Genomic DNA, 27683 nt, shown 5'->3' with positions numbered 1-27683 from the left:
AAGATTTTTCAGATGTAAACTCATGGCACCTTCGTTTCCGTTGGTCGGGGGATGCTCCCTCAGAACTCCTGAGGAAGTTCAGAAACTATGAAATATGAAATGCCCTTGCTTCATGGAAGAGGGAGAGCAAGATGTTGCCTGTACTGCCAGCAGACTTAGTTCACATCTTAACAATGTCATGTTTATGAATCACTCAGTAGTGACTGATTCCTCCATCTTTGAACCCATTCTCACAATGTGTGTGTGTGTTTTTTGTTGTTGTGTGTGTTTTCTTGGTGCTGGGGATTGAACCCATGGTCTCGTGCACTCTTTACCATTGAGCTATATCCCCAGATCCAGAATGTGTTAAGTAAGAAATTTTTGGAAGACTAATTTATTTCAAAATTTGAATAAATTAAGGCTCTTAGATCCAAGTAGGTTGTATTATATGTGTTTCCCTATTAATACTGTTTATAGAATTTTATTTGAAAATCAGTTGCAGTATTTAAATATTTCACTGATATGCCATGATCTCTATTAGTGCTGGATGTACAAAAATGTTTTCTGACTCTTAACTTAAAAAAATGAAATGTGCAATTACTTGTGTAAACTCCATTTAGTGAAATGAATAATCTCCTCAAAGTTCATAAATGCATTCATTATTCAACTCTATTTTTAAAATAATTTGATAGAAGGGAAACAAGCAGAGTAGAGGAAAGGGACCAGGAGAAGGGAGGAAATGAGGGAAAGGGGGAGTTCTGGGGAATGATATTAACCAATTTACACTGTTATATTGTGTGAATATGTAACAACAAATCCCACTATTATGTATAGTTATAACACACCAATAAAAATACGGGAAATAAATGAAACAATTAACAAAGGAGTAGTTAAAAAAATTGAAGTTATTTTTACTTTAATAATTATGAATTTGAAAGGTTATGATTTGAGGAAATGTTATTTTTACAAGGTTTCTTGTGCTATATAAATGAGTGACAAATTTATAAATTATGTTCTAACTATGAAAATAGGCCTGTCAGGTAACAGAATCTCGTTAGGTTAGAATTCTTGATGGCTTCTATGTAATCTGTGTTCTTTACTTTTTGAACAAGTGAATGAAAAATTAAGAAAAAGATTTTAGAGTAGGGTTTCCTTAGTCAATGACAGAGTTTTCACTGATGTACAGCAAAATGAAAAAAATAAGAACATAACAAGTGCTATGGTCTGAATGTTCATGCCCCCCCCTCCCCAATTCATATGTTGAAAAACTACCCCCTACTCTGTGATGCTATTAGGAAGTAAGGCTTTTGGAAGTTGATTAGGTCTTGAGGGCAGAGCTTTCACAAAACTAGTGGGAGATTAATAAAACATTGCTCAGCTGCATGACCTCTCAAATTGGTGATTTTTAAGGCAACTAAAAGAAAGAAACTAGAAACAAGTGAAACTAGAAAGTTCCTTTAAGTTTCCCCTGCTTTCAGGCTGTCTGCTTTTCAGAAATGATATCTTTCTACTACTGTGGTTTAAAATGTGTACTTTTATGAAATGGTGTCAAGAGTATATTGTATTAGTTTGCTAGGGTTGTCATAATAAAATACCACAGACTAGATGACTTAAACATTTCTCACAGTTCAGGGGAGTAGATGTCCAAGATCAAGATATTGGCCGGTTTGTTATTTTCCTGAGGCTACTCTTGGCTTACAGATGGCCACCTTCTTGAGAGAGAAAAGTAAACGAGGGTGTGCTCAATCTTGTCAACAATTGGGAAATGAATCTGTAATGAAAACAGAGTGGCATGCTCACATGGCCTCACATGGCCTTTTCTCTGTGCATGCACATTCCTGGTGTCTCTTCCTCTTCTTTTATAGACACCAGTCATATGAGATAAAGGTCCACCCTCAAGATCTCATTTTAGCTCATTTACATCTTTAAAGACGTTATCTCCAAATGAGGTTTTATTCTGAGGGACTGGGGTTGGACTATCAACTTGTGAATTTTAGGAGAACAGAATTGAATGCATAGAATTGATTAAAAAATTTTTATTGTTTTTTTTTTTTTTTTTTTTTTTGGTGTGTTTCTGGGGATTGAACTCACAGGGCTCTACCCCTGAACTATATACTTAGCACTTTTAAATTTTTTCTTGTAAGATAGGAACTTGCTAAGCTTCTCAGGCTGGTCTGGAGCTCGTTCGTGATCCTCCCAGGTGGCTGGGATTTAGGTGTGTTCTGCTGTGCCCAGCAAAAATGAACAAACAAACAAACAAACAAACAAACAAAAACCATGTTTTTTTTTTTTTTTAAACTAGTACAACCTTGTGTTGGTTTTTAAAATTTTATTTGAATTTTTAGCTGTTTTGTCAAATCCAAAAGACAGGGCCAGTAGTTTAGAAAATTATTTCTATCAATATTTTACTATTTAGTAAAATGTGGTTTGGCATTGTCACCATTTTTGCAAATTTTACTTCAAAAATAGAAAATACTTGCAAAAATATAGCATGTTAAGTTAATGAAATGAGCTTTTGGACAATAATTGCCGGTCATAATTCCTGCTTGACCCAGGTATATGTTTGAATAAACCCTAGAATTGAATAAGTGAATTTTTAAATCTGAGAATCAGAGTTTTATTTTCACCCCAGAGGTCTGAATCATAGCATGGATGACTTTTAATAACCTGTCAAAAGGAAAAACACTCCCACTTTGTGTGCCACTCTGTTTTTGTAACAGACTCATTTCCCAATTGTTGACAAGATCGAGCTTTCCCTCTTGTTTTCTTTCCTCTCTCATGATGCCTGAAGCCTCCAAATAAGAAATGAGAAATAGCTACACTTTAAAGGCAGTTTATGACCAGTCAGACTTGGGCTAAGCACTTTATATATTTGATCCCATTTAACTTAATAAGAGACCTTTCACACACAATGCTTGAATACTGGCATGAACTCAAGGTTTATAAAGGAAAAGGACGGCTTTGATAATGCAGTCCTTTGAGTGGAAAATAAGAGGAAAACTGGTTAACTTTTCTTCTATAATTTAAGTTCACCAGCGTATCCATCACAATCACAATCAGATGCATGTGTAATTGCACACTTTGAAAACCACTTATTTTTGCATTGTGGCTCAACTTCGTGTTATAGCAAATTAATGATGAAAAGGTAATTTTCCATAAACACTATTAAGCATTTAAATCAGTTCAAAATGGTGAAGATAATTAATTTCCCTTGTATTTGATACTGAATGAAGTACACATTTCTTGAGAATCTAGTGTCATGTGCTAAATATTGTGCTAGCATTTGTACAGAATATAAAAATGATTAAGTCATGTTTATATTCTCAAGGAGAGTTGATAATTATAGTGTAGACAGCTAACTGAATATCTATAGTTTAAATATGTAGTGTGCTTAGAACATGAGAAGAACTGTGTATTAGTTACTATTCTTAGCATATTGTCATTTCAGTCTCCTGTTAATCAGTTAACAGAAATGTGGCTTCCTTCAACTCCTTCCCTCCACTTCTCCATCTCAGAGGTACTATTTCTTATACATCTTTACTTAGATATCCCATACATGTGTTTCTGTTTCTTACATCAATGATAGTATATTATTTCTACAGTTGTATAGTTTTCATTTATTTAGTTAATACATCTTAGAGATTTTCCAATTTTAGTGTAAAAGCACTATTTTATTCTTTTTACCTACTACATCAAATTCCATTGTGTGGATGATCCATAATTTATTTAACTTGTCATCTGTACCATTTCAGACTATTTATCTTTTCTCTTTTGCAACCACAAACATCAGTGTAATGAATAGCTTTGTACAAAATATTTCTTGTATATAAACTATATCTGTGGGATAAATACCTAGCACTGGAATTTCTGAATCAAAGGGTATATGTATGTGTATTGAGAATTTGATTATCATAGTCTTAAGCAAACAGCAAATGCAATTTGGAAGGTTTCAGAGATCTCAGGGCCATTAAATGGAAACAGAGGAAGCAGTGCTTTTCATTGGGATTCTTGCTTCCAGCTTTTTTCTCTCTAGGCTGCATTTTGTTGCGGGACTCAGTCTGAAGCACTATGCTTATGGAACAATTTACCCAGCACCTCCCCTAACTCTGAATACCAGAGTGCCCAAGATATAAAGCAATAATAAAACCAGAGCACATATTTCTTTTGGTACATTCCATAGAGAGAGGAGGAGAATAGGTGCTACGGTTTCTTGTCTTTGGGTGTCCTGAAGTGCTAAAATACAATTCTAAACATTTTTGTTCTTTTAAGTAAAGGGCAACTCAACAGAGCAACTCTGGAAAACCTAGGCAGAGTTCACAATTCAAATAGTTTCAAGGACCCCATGGTCATATCCCCAGACTGTCAAAAATATGCTCCTTGATGAGCACATTAGAAATGCTAAAAAGACTTTGCATTTATTTCTTATAAAGTGAAAGAATAGATAAGGAGAAGATAAGATTGTTTCCCTATTTATGAATTTTCATATCCTTTCACTGCCCAGATCTGATGGTGGTTACAAGATCAGTCACAGCAGCAAGTGTTGATGACTAATACAGTTATTGAGAGGGGTCTTTAATTTCCTGGAAGGCAAAGACCTTTACCCTCCACCTCTACATCATAGACAGAAGATGCCAGGACTTCTGGGGAGTCGGAGATGGAAGAAATTATAAAACTGATGCAATTACAAAGAAAATGATGAAATGCCTCACAGTGAAAGGCTTCAGTTCCCTTCAATTTCAGGTTTTGTGATATGTATCTGTGTGGCCCTGTTTGCAGCATTATTACTTCTCAGCTTTCTGTGTCATCTACCCTTATTGTCTGGGAATACTGTGCATCAGGCAGTTTAATCTCATCCTTTCTTCTCCTCCCTGGGTTCTTTTGTTTCTTCTAATGATTTTTTTCTGATTATTTCTTGTATTAATTGTGGAATTTAGGTTAGGTTTGTAGAGAACTGGATCCTTCTCTGACTGTAGCCTACTGTGGGACTTATGCTGAGGACCAGGTCCAGAACTGGCTATCTTAGCAGTTCAGGTGGGAGTCAGAACAGTGTAGAAACTGGTGAGGGATGTATAAGTTACAGGTAGAAGAGGATTATCAAGGAAAGAAAAGCCATAGAAAGAGGATGTGTCTTTTCCATCATTCCTTTCTGATGACTCTTCTTATCTTACTCTTTTAAATAGTAAGGCAGAAATAGAAAGATTACATCTATAAACACCAACCTGGAACACCTCAATCATCTTTTCAACTTCAGCTGAATTTGATGCCTTTCTTTCTTTCTTTTTTTTTTGGTGGTGCTGGAGATTGAACCCAGGGCCTTGTGAATGCTAGGCAAGCACTCTACCAACTGAGCTATATCCCCAGTCTCCTGAAGCCTTTCTTAATATATCATCCCACCTCCAAAGACAATGGCAAAGTTTCTCTATTAAATATTCCATAGCTCATTAGATAATTAATAAAGGCTCTAAAACAGGGTCTAATAATACCAACAGGAAATCCTACACTTAACAGTTTACAAAGCATTTCTTTGTATATTTTCTTTGAACCTTGCAACTAACTTCATTTTCTCAAGAAATCTGTAGCTCTTGTTATATTCTAAAAACTACAATAGAATGGGAAACAGATTTTTAAAAATCCTATTTTTTAAAAATAAATCATTGGGTCCCAACCTTGGAATCACTAAGGGAACATGAAAAAACCTGGTTCCCACCTGTAATACTGTGAAATACATGTTTGGTCTTCATCCTTGTTTCCTGATATATAGTTCCTGAAATCCTTGCCATTTCTGGAGTGATGTATCTTTTGTTTGCTAATGAGAGGACTGATGGTCAGAGGCCCCTAGGTAGTTTCAGGATGACCAGGTCACTGGAAAGACCAAAGCAGGAGGTTTAGAACTTTGAGTTCTACCCAGCAAACTCTGGGGAGGGTTGAGGGCTAAAGGTTGAGTTGCTCAACAATGACCAACAATGTAATCAATGACACTTACATAATAAATCCTCCATAAAACCCCAAAAGAATAGTGCTTGGGGAGGTTCCTGGAGGTTTTGCATCCAGAGAGGGCATGGAAGCGCCTTGCTTTTTTTCACTTACCTTGTACTATGCATCTCTTCCACCTGGCTGTTCATCTGTATCTTTTGTAATATCTTTATAAGAAATTACTAAATATAAGGGTTTCCCTGATTTCTATAAGTCTAGCAAATTAATTGAGGAGGTGTTATAAGAACCCTGATTTATAGCTGGTCAATCAGAACCACAGGGCACAATGTGGAGTTTTCAATTGACATCTGAAGGGAGGACAGTCTTGTGGGACTGATTCCTTAACCTGTAGGATCTGACAGTATCTCCAGGTAGATAATGTCAGAATTAAATGGAATTTAATTCATTAAATTAATTACACCATGTTGGAAAATCTGCTGGAGAACTGATTGACTGCTGATGTGAAGAAATCCTCAAACATTTTGGTGACAAGTGTTCTGTGTAATAGAGGAGAGCCAGAAAAATTCTTTGCTTTTCCCATATAGCAATACCACCTTACTCGCCTCAGAGGTTCTGGTTTCACTAGTCTAGATAGGAATATTACTACTACCGGGGAATTCTAATGAACAGCCTGATGTTGATGCTTCTCCCCCTTCAGCACCACCAACTGGGGGTCCTCTTTACGCTCCCCAATAGGTCTAACAGCTGCAGCCACCTCTTTGCCCCCACCTGACCCCTTCTGACCTCATCTCCAGCTCACCAGGCCAGGAAGAACGCCCCCTGCTGCTGCTGCTGCACAGGAAGAAAAGAGGTCTCTCCATGCAGCTTCCTTCTCACCAGGCTTCTTCTCTTGATGCTTCCTAGAGTCTGGGTATCTAATCTCTGGGTCACAGGTCCTGACTGCCTGACCTGACCTATAGCACAGACCTAACTCTCTTCTCTCTCACCTTGGACTCATCCAAATCCTTTCCTTTTCCTGCTGCAAAAACAGAACTTCTGGGCAGATGAAGAAAATTTTGTGTGTGTGTGTGTGTGTGTGTGTGTGTGTGTGTGTATTTGTCTCTATATATGCACATGCAGGGAAGGTGGTATGTCTCCACCAGTAGCAGCTAGCTAAAAATGTTTAGTTTTAGAAATTCCATCAATGTTCAAAAAATAGAAATGTGGCATGGAAAATTTTAGAAAATAACAGTTGCCAGTCATTTGATGTGAGGGTTGTTCACCAGATAATTAAATAGCTAACCGGTGTGGTGGTTCACGTCTGTAATCCTGGCTATTTAGGATGCTTAGGCAGGATGATCCCAAGTTCAAGGACAACCTGGACAACTTAGTGAGACCCTGTTTTGTAAGAAATTTACAACAAACAAACAAAAAACAACATCAAACAGTGCTGGAGATATAGCCCAGTGGTAGAGTGATTACCTAGTTATATGCTAGGCCTGAGTTTAATCTAGTACCAACCAACAAGAAACAAATTAAAAAACAAACAAGCAAACACCAAGCAACCATGTGTTTTTAGGCAAGTCCTTTTACTTCTCTGAGCCTGCTTTCAAAACCAAACTGATTAAAAAAATATTTCTTCAAGCCTCATGCAGTGGCACAGGTCTGTAATCCTAGCAGCTCAAAAGGCTGAGGCAGGAGGATTGGAAGTTCGAAGCCAGCCTCAGCAATTTAGTGAGACCCTGTCTCAAAATAAAAAGGACTGGAGATATGGCTCAATGATTAAAGGACCCTGGGTTCAATCCCTGATACTGGAAAAAAAAAAGAAGTTCTCTTCAGGTCTAAACTCAAAGACTCAGGGAATTTATGTATCATAGCTAGGACACTACACTTGCAGAACACACTTGTGACCTTGGGTAAGTTCATTAACTTCTCTGTGCCTCAGTTTCTTCCTCTGGAAAACTGGGACAGCAACTATATGTAGGACATATACATTAAATTCCACCGAGGTGGCACAAATCTGTAATCCCAGCCACTCAGGAGGCTGAGGCAGGAGGATCAGAAATGTAAGGCCAGTTTGAGCAGCTTAGCAAGACTGTGTCTCAAAATAAAAAATAAAAAGGTCTGGGGATGTAGCTTAGTGTTAGAGCACCCCTGGGTTCAGTCCCCACTAACCCCCTGTCCATGGTAGTAGTGCTATGGTTGTGTGTGTTCCCTCCAAAATTCATGTGAAATATAAGTGCTGGTATTAAGAGGTGGGGCTTTTGAGAAGTGCTTATGTCAAGAGAACTCCTTAGAGATGTCAAAAAGAGCACACTCTCTCGGTCTGTTTCTTCTACCATTTGAGGAGAATGAACAAAGCACAGTCTTAGAAGTGGACCCTGAGCCTTCACCAGATACCAAACCTTGATCCTGGATGTTTCAGCCTCTAGAACTGTGAAAAATAAATTTTTGTTTTTTATGTTGCACAGTCTGTAGCCTTTTATTATAGTAGCACAAATGAACTAAGACAAGTAGCAACAGAGAAAGAAAACTAGAGTGATTAAAACGATTTGTTTTCCTACCACCTTCCCATTCTCTAGGATGGTGCTCCAGCATCATTTGGGAGCTTGTTACAAATGCAAATTCTTGCACACCACCCCAGATGGACTGAATCAGCATCTGTGAGGGAGACCCAGGATCTGTTTTGTGTGTGTGTGTGTGTGTGTGTGTGTGGTGTGCTCACGCAGTACTGGGAATTGAACCTAGGACCTTGTACATTGTAGGTAAGTGCTCTACCACTGAGCTATACTCCCATCCCTCTTTATCTTTTATTTTGAGACAGGGTTTCACTAAGTCAGTCAGGCTGTCCTTGAACCTAGGATCCTTGTGTTTCAGCCTCCCAGGTAGCTGGGATTACAGTGATGCCCTTCCACATCTTGGCTTTAGGATCTGTTTTAATAGCCTCTCCAGGGGTTTCTTATTTGTGCTAACATTTGAACAGGACTGTTCTAGAATCCTTTTTTTTTTTTTTTTTTTTTTTTTTCTTTTGGGTTGGGAGTACCTAGGATTGAACCCAGGGGTACTTAACCACGGAACCATATCCCCAGCCCTTCTTATTTTTCATTTTGAGACAGGATCTTGCTAAATTGCTTAGGGCACTAAATTTCTGAGACTGGCTGTCTCAGCAGCTGAAATCACAGGTGTGTGCCACTATACCTGGCTTGTTCTAGAATCTTGCTTCCCCCAAGAGGGTCCAAAACCCAGTATCATCAATATTACCTGGTAACTCAGCATCTTGGGCCCCACTGTGAATCTGCTAAATGATAATTTGTGTTTTAACAAAATTCTCAGGTATTTCTAAGCATGTTTAATCTTAAGAATCACTGCCTTAGAAATAGATCTAAGAAATGGTAGCCAATAACAATATGTAGCTATTATAATTAATTTAAATTAGAAATACAGTTCATCATTCACACTGGTGACACGAGGTTTTTAGTAATCACACGGGGCTAGTAGTTACTATATTGAACAGTGCAGATTATAAAATATTTCCATTATCCCAGAAAGTTCTATCGTATAGTACAGCTCTAGAATAATCTTGTTTTTTTTTTTTTTTTTTTTTTTTTTCAGTGCTGGGGATTAAACCCTGGGCCTCTTGCATGGTAAGCAGGTGCTCTACCACAAAGTCACATCCCCTGCTCCATCATTTCTTTATAGTCACAGAGTGTCTGGATAGAGCAGACTGCTGGGAACAAGTTTGACACACTCTGATGTTTATAAGTGCCGGGAAGATGAAGTAAATGAGTGAAGTAGGCAAATTAAGAACCAAGAGCATAAGCATTATGATAATCAATGATAATCAACCTCCATGCTGGGGCTACAATAAAGAGTGGTTGGGACTGAGGCAACCTGGGAAAAGTATGTTTCCACCTAGCTAATAGTTACCATGGAGGAGGTTAAACCTGTGTCAGGTTATGTTATTCTATTTTTATTTAAGAAGGTAGAAATCTGGATTTTATGTAATTCTTAAATTTTTATCTCTAGGGTTGGGGCATAGTTCAGTGGTAGAGAGCTTGCCTAGCATGTGAAGACTCTGGTTTCAACCAGCACTGCAAACATTTTTTTAAAAATTATTAAATGAGAATTTAAGAAATGCTATGTTGGCCAAGGAAACATTTCTGAGCCTAATTTGATCTGGGTGTTACAATCTAAAAATCAAACTGGCTAGTCCTGCCTCAGGTCAATTGTTTGCCTTGCATGTATCTTCTTTTCTGCTTCCATTTCTTTCTTCTCTTCTTTTCATCTCATTTCTTTTCTTCCCCTTTCCTTTCCTTCTCTTCCTTCTCTAATCTTTCTAGATTCAATGAACATAGAAAGTTCAGGCACTGTGCTAAGGACTCAGAATATAAAGACGAACCATGTTATGATTTGAATGTGGTTTGCCCCACAAAGGTTCATCATGTGTTGAAAGTTTGGTGCCCAGCATGGTGGTATTGGAAGGTGGTGTGCAACCTTTAAGAGTAGAGCCTGGTGAGAGGTAGATCACATTGGGAGCATTGTCCTTGAAAGGAATTAGTGTAGTTCTCATGGAATACTGGTTAGTTCTCATGAGAAGGTTATTATAAAAGAACTAGACAGGCCTCTCCTCACTCTCTGGCTTCTTGTCTCAGTATGTGATTGATCCCTGTGGCACATGTTCCCATCATGATGCCCTCCACCACGATGTGGCATAATCAGAGGAGCCCTCTCAAGGGCTGGTACCATGCTGTTTAGAGTTCAGACTACAAAACTACAAGTGAAATAAATCTCTTTTCTTTATAAATTACCCAGTTTCAAGTATGTAGTTATAGTAATAGAAAATGGACGAATATAAACCAATATTGTCCCTTCCCTCAAAGACTGGAGGACTCAGGCATGAATGTAGACAATGACAGTACAATTTGAGGAGTGCTTTAGTAGAGATGTGTTTAAAACCCTAAAGAATGGTAAATAAAGGAATAAGTCAACTTTTTAAGGGCAGGATCAGAGAGATCTTCACAGAGGTGTGGTTATCTGAGCTGTTTTAAAGGATGCATGGAAGTTCTCCAGGATGAAGGGTAGCAGATTAGAGTAGGCAAGGCTTGAGAGTATTTGGTGTGTTTGGAAATAGAAAGTTTTTGGGTAGCTGGGCATGGTGGTGAACACCTGTAATTCCAGTGGCTCAGAATGTTGAGGTGGGAGGATTGCAGTTAGTCTCGGTAACTTAGTGAGGCCCTAAGCAATTCAGTAAGACCCTGTCTGTAAATAAAATATTTTTTAAAAAGGGCTGGGGATGTGGCTCAGTGTAAAGCACCCCTGAGTTCAATCCCTGGTACTTAAAAAAAAAAAACGTTTCTGGGTAGCTAATGTATCAGGCATGTAAAGTTAGACCCATCTATTCTGAAAAATTGGTGAGTTAGATATTCTTCTCAGGGTTTCACAGTCCCTAAATCTGCATCCTCTCTCCTGACTTCTCTCTTTATGACCCCTTGCTGTCTCACCCTGTCACTCCTTCCCTCCTGACAAGATCGCACTCCATCCTCTTTACATTCTGGTCATTCAGAGCAGTTTAGCAAACCTGTAACCCCTATTCCTACACTCAGTTTCAGTGGGTAAAATCATTCAGTGCTTCCTCCCTGGAAGGCAGTTTAAATATAAGTAACTCTTGAGAACCTTATTTGGATCCTGATTCAAACAAATTTAAAAAAATACTGAGACCACTGGAAATTTGAACACTGACTAGATATTACTGATCGACATTTTAAGGTGTGATAATATTTTGTAGTTATATTAAAACAAAGTCTTTATCTTTAGAGATGTGTCAGATATTTAATGCTATGAGGTCTGAGATTTGCTTCCTAACAATATGAGGGGCAGGGAAGTGGATCAGGGGTACAGATGACACGAGATTGATTATAGGTGTGCAACCAATATTGTATTTATGGTAAATCTATACAAACATATGGTAAAAATTATCTTTCAGTGGCCTAGAGAAGAAGCCATTTGTGTCTATCTGTTTGCCTTGGGCTGTGTTGGGTATTGCTCTTCTATATTTGTGTTTGAGGATCAGTCTCTGAAAGGCCCGTATACCCTACTTACAGTATGTGGGGCTTCATCTCAATGTGCTGTAGCATTGATTAAACATTTGGTACAATGCTCGAAACTGTGCTGAGTACGACTCTTATTCTTGTCCAAATAGATATTTTTGGGTATGTCAAAAGTTTTGTGCTTTTTAGTAATGAGAGTTAAGATTTACAACTGGAACAGAGAAGGAGCAAGAAAGTGACTCAGTACTTTGGGTGTTTAACAAGGAATTGGAAGGATTTTTCTTTGTTGAAGGAAAGACATCAGAACCCTAGATACACATGCATAGTTAAAGCCCTGAAAAAACACAAGCCAGGGAAAGCACTTTAAACAAATGTAGGTAGGTTTCTGTTAAATATCAAATGAGATCTTTCCTTAGGAGTGATTCTATTTCAGGAAGAACTTTAGGATGCAAAGTTCCCAAGTGAATAATGTGTAATTGATATTTAGTAATTTTAACAGAGTGATACATCACAATTTTAGTATTTTTGTGACCTCTTACAAAAAGCTCAACCATTTTTTAAAAGGTGATTTTTAAGATCTAAATTTCTTTTCATGCTCTTCTGTAAATATTTTTCTAATTACACTTTCAAAATTCTCCAATGTAGGTGCTACCTAGGGTAAAAATTGATAGAGAATATGAGAAGGAAATGCACAATTTTTTTTCTCCGTTAATACATTCCAACAGACCCAGGAAAAAAAGTTGGGATCACATTTCCTTTAGTAGCCACAAGATGGTAGCATCGGGCTAGTAGTAGCGAAGGATACACTCAAAAAGCATTTGTTAGTAGCTGTGTGTTTGTGTTCGTTTGTTGCCACTATACCACTGCAGTATGGTCTGCTGGAGATGTTGTCTATTGCAGGTATTTCATGAATAAAACCTTGCAGGAATCTTAAACAATCTGATAGTTTTGTAAATTACTTGGGCTAGGAATGATGTCAGTGTTGTGCAGAGAAATACTTTTGATCATGAAAGGATTCTAAGAATCTGAAGCTTTTTATTATTTGAAATTTTAGGTAAATGATGAATAATTTTGTGGCCAGAGATGGGATTGATGAGGAAGTTTAATCCCACATGTATCTCAGAATCAATCAGTGGAACCTAGCTACCCCAAAGCAAACCCAGTTACTCACATTGCCTATTAGGAATGGAAAGTAGCTGCTGTATCTTTTAGGTTATTTATTTATTCATTGCAGAACTGGGGACTGAACCCAGGAGCACTCTCATACTGATCTACAGTCCTGGTTCTTTTCACTTTTTTATTTTGAGATATGTTCTCACTAGATTGCCCAGATTGGACTCAAAATTGTGATCTTCCTGCCTCAGTCTTCTGAGTGGCTACGATTATAGGTGTGCAACAGTGTGTCAGACAGGCTACATTTAGTTTTGCACTGTTATTTACTTTTTCAGTTTTTGGGTTAGGGGTGGAATCCAGGGTGCACTACAACTGAGCTACATTTTCAGTCCTTTGAATTTTTTATTTTGAGACAGGGTCACATTAAGTCGCTCAGGCTGGCCTCAAACTAGCCATCCTCCTGACTCAGTCTCCCTAGTCACTGAGATTACAGGCACGTGCCACCATGCCTGAAAGTACCAGTTATTTTAGAGATTGGAACATGAGGAAGGAAGGGCAATGGGAGAGGGATGGATAAATCTTGTAGTCTAACAGTTATAAACTTTCCAGAAAAACAGATATTAAGACCACACATTCTCAGCTTGAAATTCATTAAACTCTTTCCTTTGAAATTGCTATCTTTACCACCATGATGCTGTTTTATTTTCAGAAAGAATTTTCCCAAGGATCAATTTCAGCAGCAGCTTTGGAAACCAATAGCTGATTCAGTAGAAAGTCAGCAATTGAACAGCAAATACAATTAGTAAACAAACATATGGTGAAACATAGATGCTCTACTAGCAAAGAAAAACAAATTAAGCAAAATAAACAAAAATGAACATGCTTACCTGATAAGTTAGCAAAACAAAAACAAAAGCAAAATCAGTGTTGCATGTGATAATATGCAAAGTAAATGAGGATTTTGTGATCTCTGTATACCTGGTGGCACTATACATTGGTACAACTCTTTAGCAATGCAATTTACGATTATTATTAAGAAGAGCCACAAAAATGTTCATATTCTTTTCTTCAATGCCCTGTTCTTGGGGACATAGATCCTGAAGATGCATGCCATATTACACAGCAAAAAATAAAAAAAAAATAAGGTAACTTAAGAGTACAATTGGGGGCTGGGGTTGTGGCCCAGTGGTACAGTGCTTGCCTGGCATGTGTGAGGCACTGGGTTCAATTATCAGCACCCCATATAAATAAATGAATAATTAAAGGTCCATCAACATCTAAAAAAATTTAAAAATTTAAAAAAAGAGTACAACAATTGATTCCTTAAGTTTGATATAGGCTACTGTATTATCTAATATATATAAGTATATAATGTGTGTATACTATATATACCTGTTAAAATCATGATTATAAAGACAAAGGGGCTCATAAATAATTTTAATGAGAATATATAATATTTTATTCTTATAAGTACTATATGCTAACCAATTACTGGAATTCTCATGATCTTGTTTTTTTTGTACATCTCTATATTTGAAATAGTCAATGATTTAATTTTTAATATAACTGTAAAAAAATTTTTTTTGTTATGTTCAGGAATTGAACCCAGGACCTTGCACATTGTAGGCAAGTGTTTTATCACTGAGATACATCACCAGCCCACATTTTAAAAATATTTTGAAATGACATAATAATTGTACTTATTAGGGTACAGTTAATGTACCCTAAAACTTTATGAATATAGGACAAAATGAAATAATTGTCCTTCCAGAGCCACTCTGTGCCGTGTTCTTAGCTGCAGAGGCAGAGTAGTATCTTTGGCAGATAGAGAGGCCCAGTTGGAGAGCTGAGGGAGAGAGATGAGTGAGGGGGTGTATTATTATCCCATTTCCCTCATTGCAGGATCACTTTGCCCTGGTTGTGTCCCCTGAAGGGAATTGTTGTTTCTCTGGAACAGCCCTCTACTCAGAACTCTCTCTTTCTTGGATGTTCCTTCCTCTCCCAGGAGTGGTGACATCTCAGCTGTCCCTTGTGGTTTCTCTGTACTCTTCCCATCCCTAAATGGTCTCTTTAGTAAATCTGTATAGAACTGTCCTAACTCCATTGTGTCTTTTGTTTCCTGCTGGGATCCTTGCTCATATAAGCAGCTTATTATCATTTTTAAAAAGTTATTTTTGAGGTGCTGGGGATCAAACCTAGGACCTCATACATGCTAGGCAAGCACTCTACCACTGAGTTACACTCCCAGCCTGATACTGTTACTATTTTAAAAAGCAGACAGCCAGGTGCAGTGGCTTGTATCTGTATTTCAGCTACTTGGGGGAGGTTGAGGCAGGAGGATCTTCTGAGTCCAGGAGTTCAAGACCAGCCTGGGCAACAGAGTGAGACCCCGGCTATCTTGAAAACAGCAACAACAAAAAATAGCATTCACCAGAACATGTGTTACTACAGCCTAGAAGAATCATGACTAGAAAATGTTACAGCTTTGTGTGTGTGTGTGGGTAGGTGGATTGTCCATATAGCCAATCCCTGCCCCCCTCAAAAGAAATTCTCAAATGCTAGAGTAATAAAAATAGACAATCAAAAAGATCAACTAAAAAACTGAAATGTGAACACATAGCACAGTCAGTAACAAGTTGGATATTTTATAGAGACATCTCGAGAAAAATGGTTAGAGGGTTATTTTTTTAATGAAGCTTAAAAAGCAGTGGGGGAAAACAGAATAATTCAGAAAGACATAGTACTTGAAGGTAGTGCTGATGTATTAATATGTGCTAGAAATGAGTGGCTCAGGAAGCATCAATCTGCTTGAGCAGTGGTCATTTTTCAAGTCTGGATGAATGTAAACCAAGATCAAATTGTCACAAGTAGATCTGAACGATATATTGGCTAATTTTCATAGTGAAAACAGGAACAGGAAAGCAATAGATAACAGCACCTTAAGCCTCCCTGCCTGCATTTTAAATGTAAATTAGTTTCTAAAGTGAATGCACCCTTAAGTTAGTTTTGCAAAGGAGTTGAGACTGTGTCTTGTTGAAACTGAAAAAAATTTCATAGTTATACATTTCACCCCTGAAAGGTTCTGCAAGCAGAAACAATAATAGAGTGGGTCTCATGGACCTCCTGTTAGTGCCTTGCTTTATAAATGACTTTTTAGTCTATAGGACAGGATTTGGACCTACATTTTTTGTAGTGTTAGTTTTTGCTATGTCTTTCATGAGCCAGAGGCATTGTGTACTACACCCAGAGGGCATTTGAGTTACCAGAGGCTGCAGTGACAGAAATTATTACTGGAGCATCTTGAATTGTTAATAAAAACAGAAAATGTCATCTATACAAGTTTTCTTTGAAGTTTTTTTTTTAAATCAAAAGATTGGAGACAACTTTCATGGTCATTAGTAGCAATTTGATTAAATAAAATAAATTTGGTCCATCCATTCTGACACAGTGAGCTCTACCTGCCCAGGGCTTTTGAGTTGGCAGAGGTCATGTTCACTGAGAAAACTCTTTGTATAGAAAAATTGGATATATATTTAAATAATAAAAAGAAGGTTCAGATTTTTTTTTAAGGTTCCAATTTTTTTTGAAAGGATATTTCTGTAGAGTGTGTGTGTGTGTGTGTGTGTGTGTGTGTGTGTGAGAATGGGGAAAGAGAGAGAGAGAGAGAGAGAGAGAGAGAGAGAGAGAGAACGAACCTGAGAAATGGATGCTTGGTGGTCTGCAGAAAGGACCTTGGTGGCAGTACAGGGGTACAAGAGATCCACTGTAATTTTAAACCATGAGAATATGTTACCTATTCAATAATCAAATTAAATATTTAATTTAAAAATTGCAACTTAGATTCCAAATAAAGAAGCTTATGCTCTACCTCAAGATCTTAGAAAAAGACGAACAAACTAACCCAAAACCAGTAGCAGACAGGAAATAATTAAGATTAGGCCAAAATCTATGCAATTCATAATAAGAAAACAATACACAGGATCGATGCAATGAAGAGTTGATTCTTTGAAAAAATAAATGAGATTGACAAACCCTTAGCCAAACTATTCAAATGAGAAGACCCAAATCAGAAAGATCAGAGATGAAAAAGGAGGTATCACGACAGACCCTCTGAAATCCAGAGAATTATGAGAACCTATTTTGAAAATTTATACTCCAATAAACTGGAAAATCTAGAAGGCATTGACAAATTTCTAGACACAAATGACCTGCACAAATTGAGTCAGGAAGATATAGAAAACCTAAATAGACCAATATCAAGTAATGAAATTGAAATAGCAATTTAAAACCTACCAAAAAAGAAAAGTCCAGGACCAGATGGATTCTCAGCTGAGTTTTACCAGACCTTTACAGAAGAACTAATAGCAGTCTTTCTCAAATTGTTCCATGAAATTGAAAGGGAGGGAACACTCTCAAATACATTTTATGAAGCCAATATAACCTTGATACCAAAATCAGACAAAGATGCATCAAGGAAAGAAAACTACAGACCAATATTCTTGATAAACATAGATGCAAAAATTCTTAATAAAATATAGCAAACTACATTCAAGAACATATTAAAAATATAACACACCATGATCATGTGGGTTTCATTTCAGGGAGGTTGGTTCAACATATGCAAATCAATAAATGTAATTCACCACTTAAACAGAATTAAGAACAAGAATCACATGATGAAATCAATAGAAGGAGACAAGGCCTTTGATAAAATCCAGTTAAAATTCATGTTAAAAACGCTGGAGAAGCTGGGGGTTGAAGGATCTTATCTCAACATTGTAAAGGCCATTTATAACAAACCCAAATGGAGAAAAATGGAGAAAAATTAAGAGCATTTTCTTTAAAATCAGGAATAAGACAAGCCTGTCCACTCTTATTACTTCTATTTAATATAGTCCTTGAAATGTTAGCCAGAGAAATCAGGCAAGAAAAGGAAATCAGAAGGATGAAAATAGCAGCAGAAGAAGTCAAATTATCAGTTTGCTGACGATATGATTCTATATCTAGAAAACCCAAAAAACTCCACCTGAAAACTCCTAGAGTTGATAAGTGAGTTTAGCAAAGTAGCAGGATACAAGAGCAACACCTATAAATTAATAGCTTTTCTATATTCCAACAGTGATTCAAGCAAGGAAGAATCAGGAAAACCATCTTATTCACAATAACCTCAAACACACACACACACACACACACACACACAAACACAAAACCCAAACCAACAAACAACCTGCCCCCCGCCCCTGGAAATTCCCCTTGGGAATTAATCTAATCAAGGAGGTAAAAGAGTTTTACAATGAAAATTATAGAACACTGAAGAAAGAAAGTGAAGAAGACCTTAGAAGATGGAAAGACATTCTATGTTCTTGGATAGGCAGAATTTATATTGTCCAAATGACCATACTACAAAAAAGCAGTATAAAGATTCAATGAAATCCCCATCAAAATACCAAGGACATTCTTCACAGAATTAGGAAAAAATAATTCATCAGTTCATTTGGAAGAATAAGAGACCCAGAAGAGCAAAAGCTATACTTCACTTTTCAAGCAAGAAAAGTGAAACAGGAGGTATCACAATACCCGATCTGAAATTATACCATAATGCTATAGTAACACAAACTGCATGGTATTGGCATAAAAATTGACATGAAGACCAATGGAATAGAATAGAAGCCACAGAGACAAACCCAAATACTTAAGAGTCATCTGACACTTGACAAACCTGCCAAAAATATATATTTTGGTGAAAAGAACCTTTTTAACAAATGGTGCTGGGAAAACTGGATAGGTATATGAAGAAAAATGAAGCTAGATCCCTACCTATCTCTCACCCTGCACAAAACTCAAATCAAAATGGATCAAAGACTTAGGAATTAGATCATAAATCTTGCAACTGCTAGGACACATAGGGTCAACACTCCATCATATAGGTGCTGGCACAGATATCCTTAACAAGTTCCCCAAAGCACATGAAATAAAACCAAGAATCAATAAGTGGGATGCTATCAAACTAAAAATCTTCTGCACAGCAAAGGAAATGACTAAGAGCATGAAGAGGGAGCCTACAGAAAGGGAGAAACTCTTGGCTAGCTACTCCTCTGCTAGAGGATTAATATTCAGAATATAGAAAGAACTAAAAAAAAAACACCAAAAAAAAATCAAACCCACCAAATAACCCAATCAATAAATGGATGAAAGAACTAAGCAGAAACTTCTCAAAAGAATCAAAAAAAGAGACACAAAATGGCCAATAAATATATGAAAAAATGTTCAACATCTCTAACAATCAGGGAAATGCAAATGAAAATTACACTAAGATTTCATCTCACTCAAATTAGGATGGCAGAGATCAAGAATATGAACAATAATAAATGCTGGCGAACTTGTGGGGAAAAAGGTACACTTGTACATTATTGGTGGGACAGAAGACTAGTACAACCACTGTGGAAAGCAGAAAGAGGTTGTAAATATTTTAAGACCCTGGTGAGTGAAGAGAAAAGCACAATTTACAGAAGAGGATTCTGGAAGGTTCTGAGTCATTTTGATGTACTGAGATAAAATGATCTTAGAAAACATTTACTCTCAATTTCAATTTCACCTCTTGAGTATATTACTGATATGCTTTCTTGGTATCTTCATGTTAATGGAAATCAGAAGATTTAATAGATGCATATAGACTGAGAACAAGCGAAACGTTAATTAGCCTCTTAACAGTATACAGTGTCCCAATTAATCTTATTTTCACAATGATACCTTGGGAAGACTTTTTTTTTCCCCCAAGGAACTGGACAGACACGTTATAGAAGAAGACATACAGGTGATTAATAAATATATGAAAAAGTGTGCAATATCTCTAGTAATTAGAGAAATGCAAATTAAAACAACTCTAAGATTTCATCTTACTCCAATTAGAATGGCTATTATCAAGAACACAAACCATAACAGATGGTGGCGTGGATGTGGGGAAAATGGCACACTCATACATTGCTGTTGGAGTTGCAAATTGGTGCAGCCACTTTGGAAAGCAGTGTGGAAAATCCCACCTTTTGACCCAGTTATCCTACTCCTCGGTTTATACCCAAAGGACTTAAAATTAGCATACTACAGTAATACAGCCACATCAATGTTTACAGCAGCTCAATTCACAATAGGTAGATTGTAGAACCAACCTAGATGCCCTTCAATTGATGAATGGATAAAGAAACTGTGGTATATATACACAATGGAATATTATTCAGTCATAAAGAAGAATAATATTACAGCATTTGCAAATAAATGGATGGAATTGGAGAATATCATGTTAAGTGAAATAAGCCAATCCCAAAAAACCAAAGACTGAATGTTTTCCCTGCTAAGTGGAGAATGATATATAATGGGGGGTCCAGGGGAGGTGGGGAATGAGAGAATGGAGGAACTTTAGATTATGTAGAAGGAAATGAGGGGGGGTATGAAAAATGGTGGAATGAGACAGACATCACTACCCCATGTACATGTATGGTTACACGGAATGGTATGAATCCACATCATGTACAACCTAGAAATGAAAAGATGTACCCCACTTGTGTATAATGAATTAAAATGCGGTCTGTAAAAAACTTTAAAAAAATGATATTGCTAAGAGTCCTCTAAAGACCTGTAAAATATAGACTGTGGCCCAAATTTAGTCCATTGCCTGTTTTTGTAAACAAAGTTTTATTGGGACACATTCATCTGTTTACAGATTATCCATTCTTGCACTACAAAAGCAGGATTCAGTAGCTGCCACAGCAACTAGATTGCCCACAGAACCTAAAATATTTACTATTCACGCTTTATGGAAAAAGTTGGCTAACCCAGGAACCAGAGGCATACACCAAAATAGGTGCCATTTTTCTGTGCTCCTACATCTAAGCACATATTATTTCAAAACACATTCTTTCTCCACTAATATATGTGTCTGTATGTCTAGAAGACAAGAAAATTTTAGATGGATGCTGTCTATACCCATCTTTTGGAATGGCCTCTGGAGTCAGGTAACATGTGCTAAAGTTCCTACACTGAACAAATACTCTGAGAATCTTGTCTTAAATGAATATGTCTGGGAAGGAAACATATTCCCCCAAAGTCTTTGCAGACAAATGTGATGCAGGACGTTTTATTATGGTAAAAAATAAAAGAATGAAGGGGCCCTGAGATCCCCTCCAGCTGACTGGAGCTGGGCCCCATCTTAGCACTTGAGTGAGAAACCTGCTAAGACCAGTTACTTCTACATCCTTGACCTCAGGAAGCAGAGAACATCAAGGTCATCAAGGCCATGGGACACATTCTCTGTCACTGGAGACTTCTAAATGACCTGATATACCAATGAAGTCCCAATTTATTTACCAGACGAAGCACATAAGGTAAATCTAAGTCCATCAGGTTTACATTGTTTGCTTGATTAATGGACCGTGGTTCTGGAAATCAAACCCAAGGCTTTGCACATGTTAGGCATATGCTCTACCATTGAGTTTTTGGACCCCAGGAGAGTGTTCTCAGACCTAAGCAGGTGTCGGGGAGAGTGGGAAGGAAGTAGAAATAATTCATTTCCTGCCGCATCTGGTCTAGGAGCTTGTGTGGGCTTGACTGTTCAACTTCATGCAGGTTGGGAAGGAAATGAGTCATTGGAACAAGAGCTGAGATCTCAGTTTTCTCTATCCTTGCATCAGCTAGAACAGGTCATGTTTTACGAAAATTCCAAGCTAAGTGCTTCCATTTCTCTAAACTCTGTGGGAGCTGAGACTTAGGTAATGTTGTTAATTATTTGCACTCTAGTATTCAGAGAGGGATTGAGGTCAGATATACTCAGGGACAATTGGGCACAATGGGGAACAAGACCTCCAGAAGTGAGAATCTCTTCCAGAGGGGACTTGAAACACAAGCTGTACAAGGTCATAGGCCAGCCTTATCTCTCATTTCCTTTTTCTGCAGACTCACTACACAATAAGGTATCCATTAATGAAACCTCCAGAGATTAAGCTCCCTTTCAGTGAACATGGTGAGTTAAAACAAAGTAACAGCTTCATAAATCATGCTAAATCATGCTATGATATATCAGGTAGTTCTGGTGCGATAGTCATGCTGATCTATGCACAGGGCATACATGTGTTCAGGCACACTTTTGCTTCATTCCCCAACGTTTAAGGAAATAGAGCATTCTACCCTTCCTCACTGGAGACTCCACTTCCCTTCCCTTCAGGTATTCTGAGACCTACTGCTTTCTGACTCTTATAATTACAAAATTCATTCAACAAAGTTATTTATTGAGGGCCTACTAAATATCAGATAATGGAGTTTTTAGGTTACCCACTCACACACACATGTACACATGTAAATAAAAGCAAAAAGTCATATTAATGTATCATGAGGTATGATAAGTGTTTTTAAGACAAAGAATAAAATGTTATGAAATCACATAAGAAGGGGGCCTGACCAATTTGATAAGGAGGATGACATTGGAACATGTACAAAATTTCTAAGGTGGAAAAGAGCTTGGTGTCTTCAAGGAACTAAAAGAAGGATTGGCAATGGTGGTGCACACCTGTAATCCCAGTGATTCAGGAGGCTGAGGCAGGAGGATTCCTAGTTCTAGGCAACTTAGTAAGACACTGTGTCAAAAAATAAAAAGGGCTGGGGGCATAGTTTGGTGGTAGAGTGACTCTGGGTTAAATCTCTAGTACAGGGGTTCGGGGTGGAAGGCACTAAAAGAAGGGTGGTAGATGAGACCACAGAATGACAGGGAGAACCCCAGCAGGGTGCCATGAAAGAGCTGTGGGGTCATGCTAATGATTTTAGTATTTATTATGAAAACATATGAGAATTCTCATGTTTTCAAGAGAAGGGTTAGCAGACTAAATGTACATTTTTAAAGAGCAGGCAGGAGGGGAGTGGGTGGAGGAGACAAGTAGGAGGTCAAGAAACTGTCAATCGAGAAATGGTTGAGGTGAGAGGTAGTATTGATCTAGACTGGTAGTGGTAGACACAGAGCAAAGTGGATTTGCAGCATATTTGGGGTAGACTCAGTGGCACTGGGGTTAAATAAGTAATGGGATGGGGAGGCTGGGACAGCTAGTATGTGGTTTTCATTTTCTATCATGGGAGTGGAGATTGCAATTTCACATCTAGATTCAAAAGGAGAGCAAGTCCCCTAAATAGGAAAGGGTTTCCAATTCTGGGCAGCTCTTGACCCCTAATGAAGAGAAAGGAGTGAAAGCAAGAGAAGAAATACATTATAGATAATTGTGAGTGAACATGTAAAGAAAGTTGAAAGGCAAGAGCTGGCAAGCAGTGTGGGGAGGTCTGCCAATATCTTTGAGAAGAAAAAGGGAAGGCAGGCTGGTGAAGAAGGCTCTGGACTTATCTTTGAAGGTCCTATGCTTACAAGTTTTGATTTTCCTGTTTACAGGAGTAGGGCAGACACAATTGGTTGCCCATTCAGTAACATCTACCTTTCTCCTTTACCAATGGAATTTCAGTTTTGATTTGAGTAACAACACACCCAGCTAAAAACACCTCCCAGAATTTCCTGTAGATAGAAGTAGCCATATTACATAGTTTGGGTAGATAAGACATAATATATTTTTGCCTTTAACCTTCCTGGCTGAACAAAGATATAAGATCTGAAGATGAAGAAACCACATTGGAACTATGAGGCACATGCAGGGGATGGGACTCAAGTAATAAAAGAGACAAAGCACAAAAATGGAAAGTGCTCTGCTTCCTGTTCCATCTCAGAATTTCCTACTCCCAGATTTTTTTCTTCTTTCTTTTTGTACCAGGGATTGAACCCAGGGCGCTTGACTACTGAGTTACATTCCCAGCCCTTTTCATTTTTTGAAAATTTTTATTTATTTATTTTAATATATTTTTTAGTTGTCAAAGAACCTTTATTTTACTTATTTATATGTGGTGCTGAGAATCAAATCGAGTGTGTCCCACATTAGGCAAGTGCTCTACCACTGAGCTACAACTCCAGCCCCACTTTTTAAAATTTATTTTTTATAAATATTTTTAGTTGTAGATGGACACAATATTTATTTTATTTATTTATATTTATGTGGTGCTGGGGTTCGAACCCAGTGCTTCATACATGCTAGGCAAGTGCTCTACACTGAACCACATCTCCAGACCCACTTGCCCCACCTTTTTTAAAATTTTGAGACAGGGTCTCACTAAATTGCTGAGGTTGGCCTCGAATTTGTGATCCTCCTGCCTCAGCTTCTTGAGTTGCTGAGATTACAAGTGTGTGCCTCCATACCTGGTTGTATTTGCCTTTTTGATGGCATGTTTGATGCTTTCTTGGATTAACATTTTAAAAGAGTCAAAAATTCTTAAAGTTTTATACTGAAATAAATGAGAAGTTATATATATATTATTGCAGTCTGTTGGATCCAGGCATGGTGTTTGTCCCTCAGATTTCTTGAGATAAACCCCTATGTGTTTAAACCACTAGAGTTGGGTTTCTGTAATGCAGCTGATCCTTACTGATATAAGGAAAGAGACCAGTTATTCAGTCAGCTTTCTGTCACTATAACAAAATATTTGAGATAATTTACTAAGTGAAAAGGTTTAGTTTGGCACATGGTTTTGGAGTTTCCAGTCCAAGATCAGATGGATACATTGCTTTGAGCCTCTGGTGGGGGTACCACATGGCAAAGGTGGGTAGCATGTGGCAGATAACACTGCTCATCTCATGAACCAAGAAGTAAAAGAGATAGAGAAAAGGGTTGGGGTCCCACAAGTCCCTTGGAGGGTATACCCTCAATGACCTAAGAACTGTCCATAAGTCCCTCCCTCCTAAAGGTTCAACCACCTCCTAATAGCATCACATGTGACACACCTTTGGGGGGTCACTTATCCAAACATAGTAGGCCGAGAGGGTGGAATCCACTTCAGGTATCACAGAAGATTATTTCTATCCTACAGATGGAGGGAACAATATAAGAACACCTCAGAAGCATAGGGTGGAGGGACATGGTGAAAGGTGGTGAAAGAAAAGAGGAAGTGCAACTGGAGCCTTTGCAACATTGGCAGTGGTATTTTAGAGATGGTGAAACTATTTTATACTAACTATTTTAGGACTATGCAAGTTAAGTACTGTCCAGCATCAGGATTTTGTAGGGTTTAATAAGTCATTCCTATTTCTAATTGTAGGAAATTGATGTTTTTCTCAAGTGCCATGCCAACTGCAATATCAAATAAACCTTGAACTGTGAGGAAAAAAAAAAAAGAGGAAGGGGATATGCAGGATCTCAAAGGTTAATATCATGATTTAACTTTTTTGTTTAAAGCAATACTGTGTTAATATCAAGATTTTAGAAAATTTAGTTAAGCAAAACTATTGATTATGAAAATTAAAATCCCCTTAAATCCCACCATCAGAGAGAACAATCCTACTAACATTTTGGTGTATTTCTTCCCAGCCTCCATTCATTTTCTCTTTATTGCTAACTTTCTTTTCCATTTCCTCCACATAAAGCAGTATAAAAATGAATTGTTTAACAAAAGTGTGGTCATATTCTGTTTTCTTATACTTTCGCATTTGGCAATGCATTGGTAACATGCATTGCCAAATGCATGAACATCATGAACATTTTAATGGCTACATGTGTAGTGTTGCAATATGCGACTATATCTATCATGTTTTAAAAGTAGATGTTTAAATTTTAAAAAATTATCATCACTTTTGGATACGGTTGGGGAACCACTGGAGGTGATTCTGAGATGGAAGGAAAGGTAGCATAGCTTTGCCCTTAGTTTTAGTGAGATGATAGTTTTTTCAGGCTGAGGAAGCCTGCAAACGTCCACCAATGATTATATTCATTTTATTTCTATTTTGTGAACCTGCCCTTCACATTGAGCACCAAGATTCTAAAACTGCTCCCTTACCTTTTAGGGCACAGGGAGATTTCTCTCTTTAATAAAAAGAGTAACCCTGGGGTACAGCCATTTATTGGCTTTTCTTTCGGCATGGTAAACCACTCAGCAGGCAGGTATGGGTCACACAGCAGGAAGGGTGAAGCTGATCATTGATGGCTGCAATTAAAAACCAAAAACTTGAAGCACCTGCTTCCGCAGCGAGCAGGGTTCGAACCTGCGCGGGGAGACCCCATTGGATTTCAAGTCCAACGCCTTAACCACTCGGCCATCGCTGCCACAGGGACAAGGGGAAGGCGGAGACACTTTAGTGTAACAACCACTGCGCTCGCGCCAGACCCGGGAATGGGCGGAGCCTGCAATCGCCCTAAACTCCTCTCGGAAGCGGCTGGGGCTAAAGACTCGAGTTGCCGCACCTACAGTGTGGATGTTAAGAAATAATGGAAACACCCTTAGGTGGGGGTATACGCAGGTCTTTGAATCCCTTCCCTTCGCTGAGCTCCGAAAATCTCAACCTAACCTGGTTTCTGATCGCTGTTCTGGTTTTTGCCCTCCCGCTTCTTCGTTGACTCTTCGATTCCTGTGAAATAAAGATCAGTGGCATTCGGTGTTGCGGGCCCGCGCTCTCAAAAATGTCTGCCTTTCTGTGAGGAAAGCTCTGGCGACCCTCTCCTCAGAGGCGGGGTCGCCTTTCAGAACTCTTTATTTCTGCAATCTGGGGAGGGAAGCGTGAGGAGTCAGGATTCTCCTCGTCAGTTGGCCCTTCCCGGGCTTCTGCTCAAGCAGCCCATCTCCCATTTTCCTCTCTCCAGTGGCTTTTTTGTAGCCGAGCTCAACTAGGAGAGTGTGGTCTCAACTCTCTCAGGGGACAGCCTTGGTCGTACTTTGAGAACCAAGTTCCGCGCATTAGGTCTGCATTCATTACCTTTAAATGCCATTCGTTTCCTCCTTCGTTAAGTTTGGCTACTGCCCTGGGTGCTTTATTTGCCTTATGTAGTTGCAGCTCTTAGAATCGGGGAGCTCTGCCCTACCCTCGCCCACCGAGTGGGAACCGAGGTAGCCGAGGGACCCGAGCGCCGGCGGGCGCCGCCGATCCCAGCACGCATGCGCAGCTCCTGCCCGCGCCTTTTACTAGTTAAAACTGCCCGGGGGGTTGGGGGGAAAAAGTCGCTGTTCTCCTCATGACCGTACATTAGGCAAATCCTTGATCTTTGGAACCCCGGATTTAAGTGATGTCCCTTAATAGGTGTGTGAATTTTCTTGAGGTTTTTCGATACCATTTCTCTTCACTAAATTATGTTGACGTGTCTAAACCCTACTTAATTGTCGAAGGGGAGCAGCATATTTGAGAGTTGTAAGGATAAATTGTATCTAATTTGAGATTATTCTTTTAGGGAGTTTATCTTTCACTTTTTTTTTTTTTTTAATTTGGCAAGAGCTACAGAAGTGGTCCCTTTTCTCCATGGGTACTGCACGAGAGCAATGGCATTCCCAACATTCTCAGGCATAAGTTTTATCCTATCCATGAGATTCACTGGCATTTTTTTTTTTCCAATCGACTCTGCCCAAGAAGAAAAATATTTTTGTCTTTTCATGTTCTTAGATTCTATATGTGCTCTGAGATGATCTAGAATGTAATCTCATCGTCTTATGAATTGTATCTTGATTATTTTCCTTTTGTATCTTTTTTGCTTTCTTTCTATGCAGCTGAAAGAATAGTATTTACTGAAAGCTCTGTTT

At 38.2% G+C, this 27683-nt stretch overlaps 1 protein-coding gene, 1 long non-coding RNA gene and 1 other non-coding gene across 3 annotated transcripts in view; 1 reads left to right on the top strand and 2 right to left on the bottom strand.

Moving 5' to 3' along the window:
- The window catches only part of Dnajc12 (DnaJ heat shock protein family (Hsp40) member C12), a 45882-nt gene extending 43892 nt beyond the window's left edge, over window positions 1-1990 (top strand). Inside the window, exon 5 of the mRNA XM_047553661.1 lies at window positions 4-1990. Coding sequence (XP_047409617.1) covers window positions 4-98 — 95 coding nt within the window. The 3' untranslated portion in view covers window positions 99-1990. The remainder of the gene's footprint in view (window positions 1-3) is intronic.
- Window positions 1-26998, bottom strand: part of LOC124985177 (uncharacterized) — a 55223-nt gene extending 28225 nt beyond the window's left edge. The window contains exon 1 of the long non-coding RNA XR_007108815.1: window positions 26869-26998. This is a non-coding gene — a long non-coding RNA (uncharacterized LOC124985177). The remainder of the gene's footprint in view (window positions 1-26868) is intronic.
- Trnas-uga (transfer RNA serine (anticodon UGA)) lies at window positions 26140-26221 on the bottom strand. The gene has a single exon. It is a non-coding gene; the product is annotated as a tRNA-Ser (tRNA).
- Window positions 26999-27683: the final 685 nt, after the last annotated feature.

The sequence above is a fragment of the Sciurus carolinensis genome, chromosome 5 (genome assembly GCF_902686445.1).
Source record: "Sciurus carolinensis chromosome 5, mSciCar1.2, whole genome shotgun sequence".
Lineage (NCBI taxonomy): Eukaryota > Metazoa > Chordata > Mammalia > Rodentia > Sciuridae > Sciurus > Sciurus carolinensis.
This window is presented reverse-complemented; position numbering and strand designations above follow the sequence as displayed.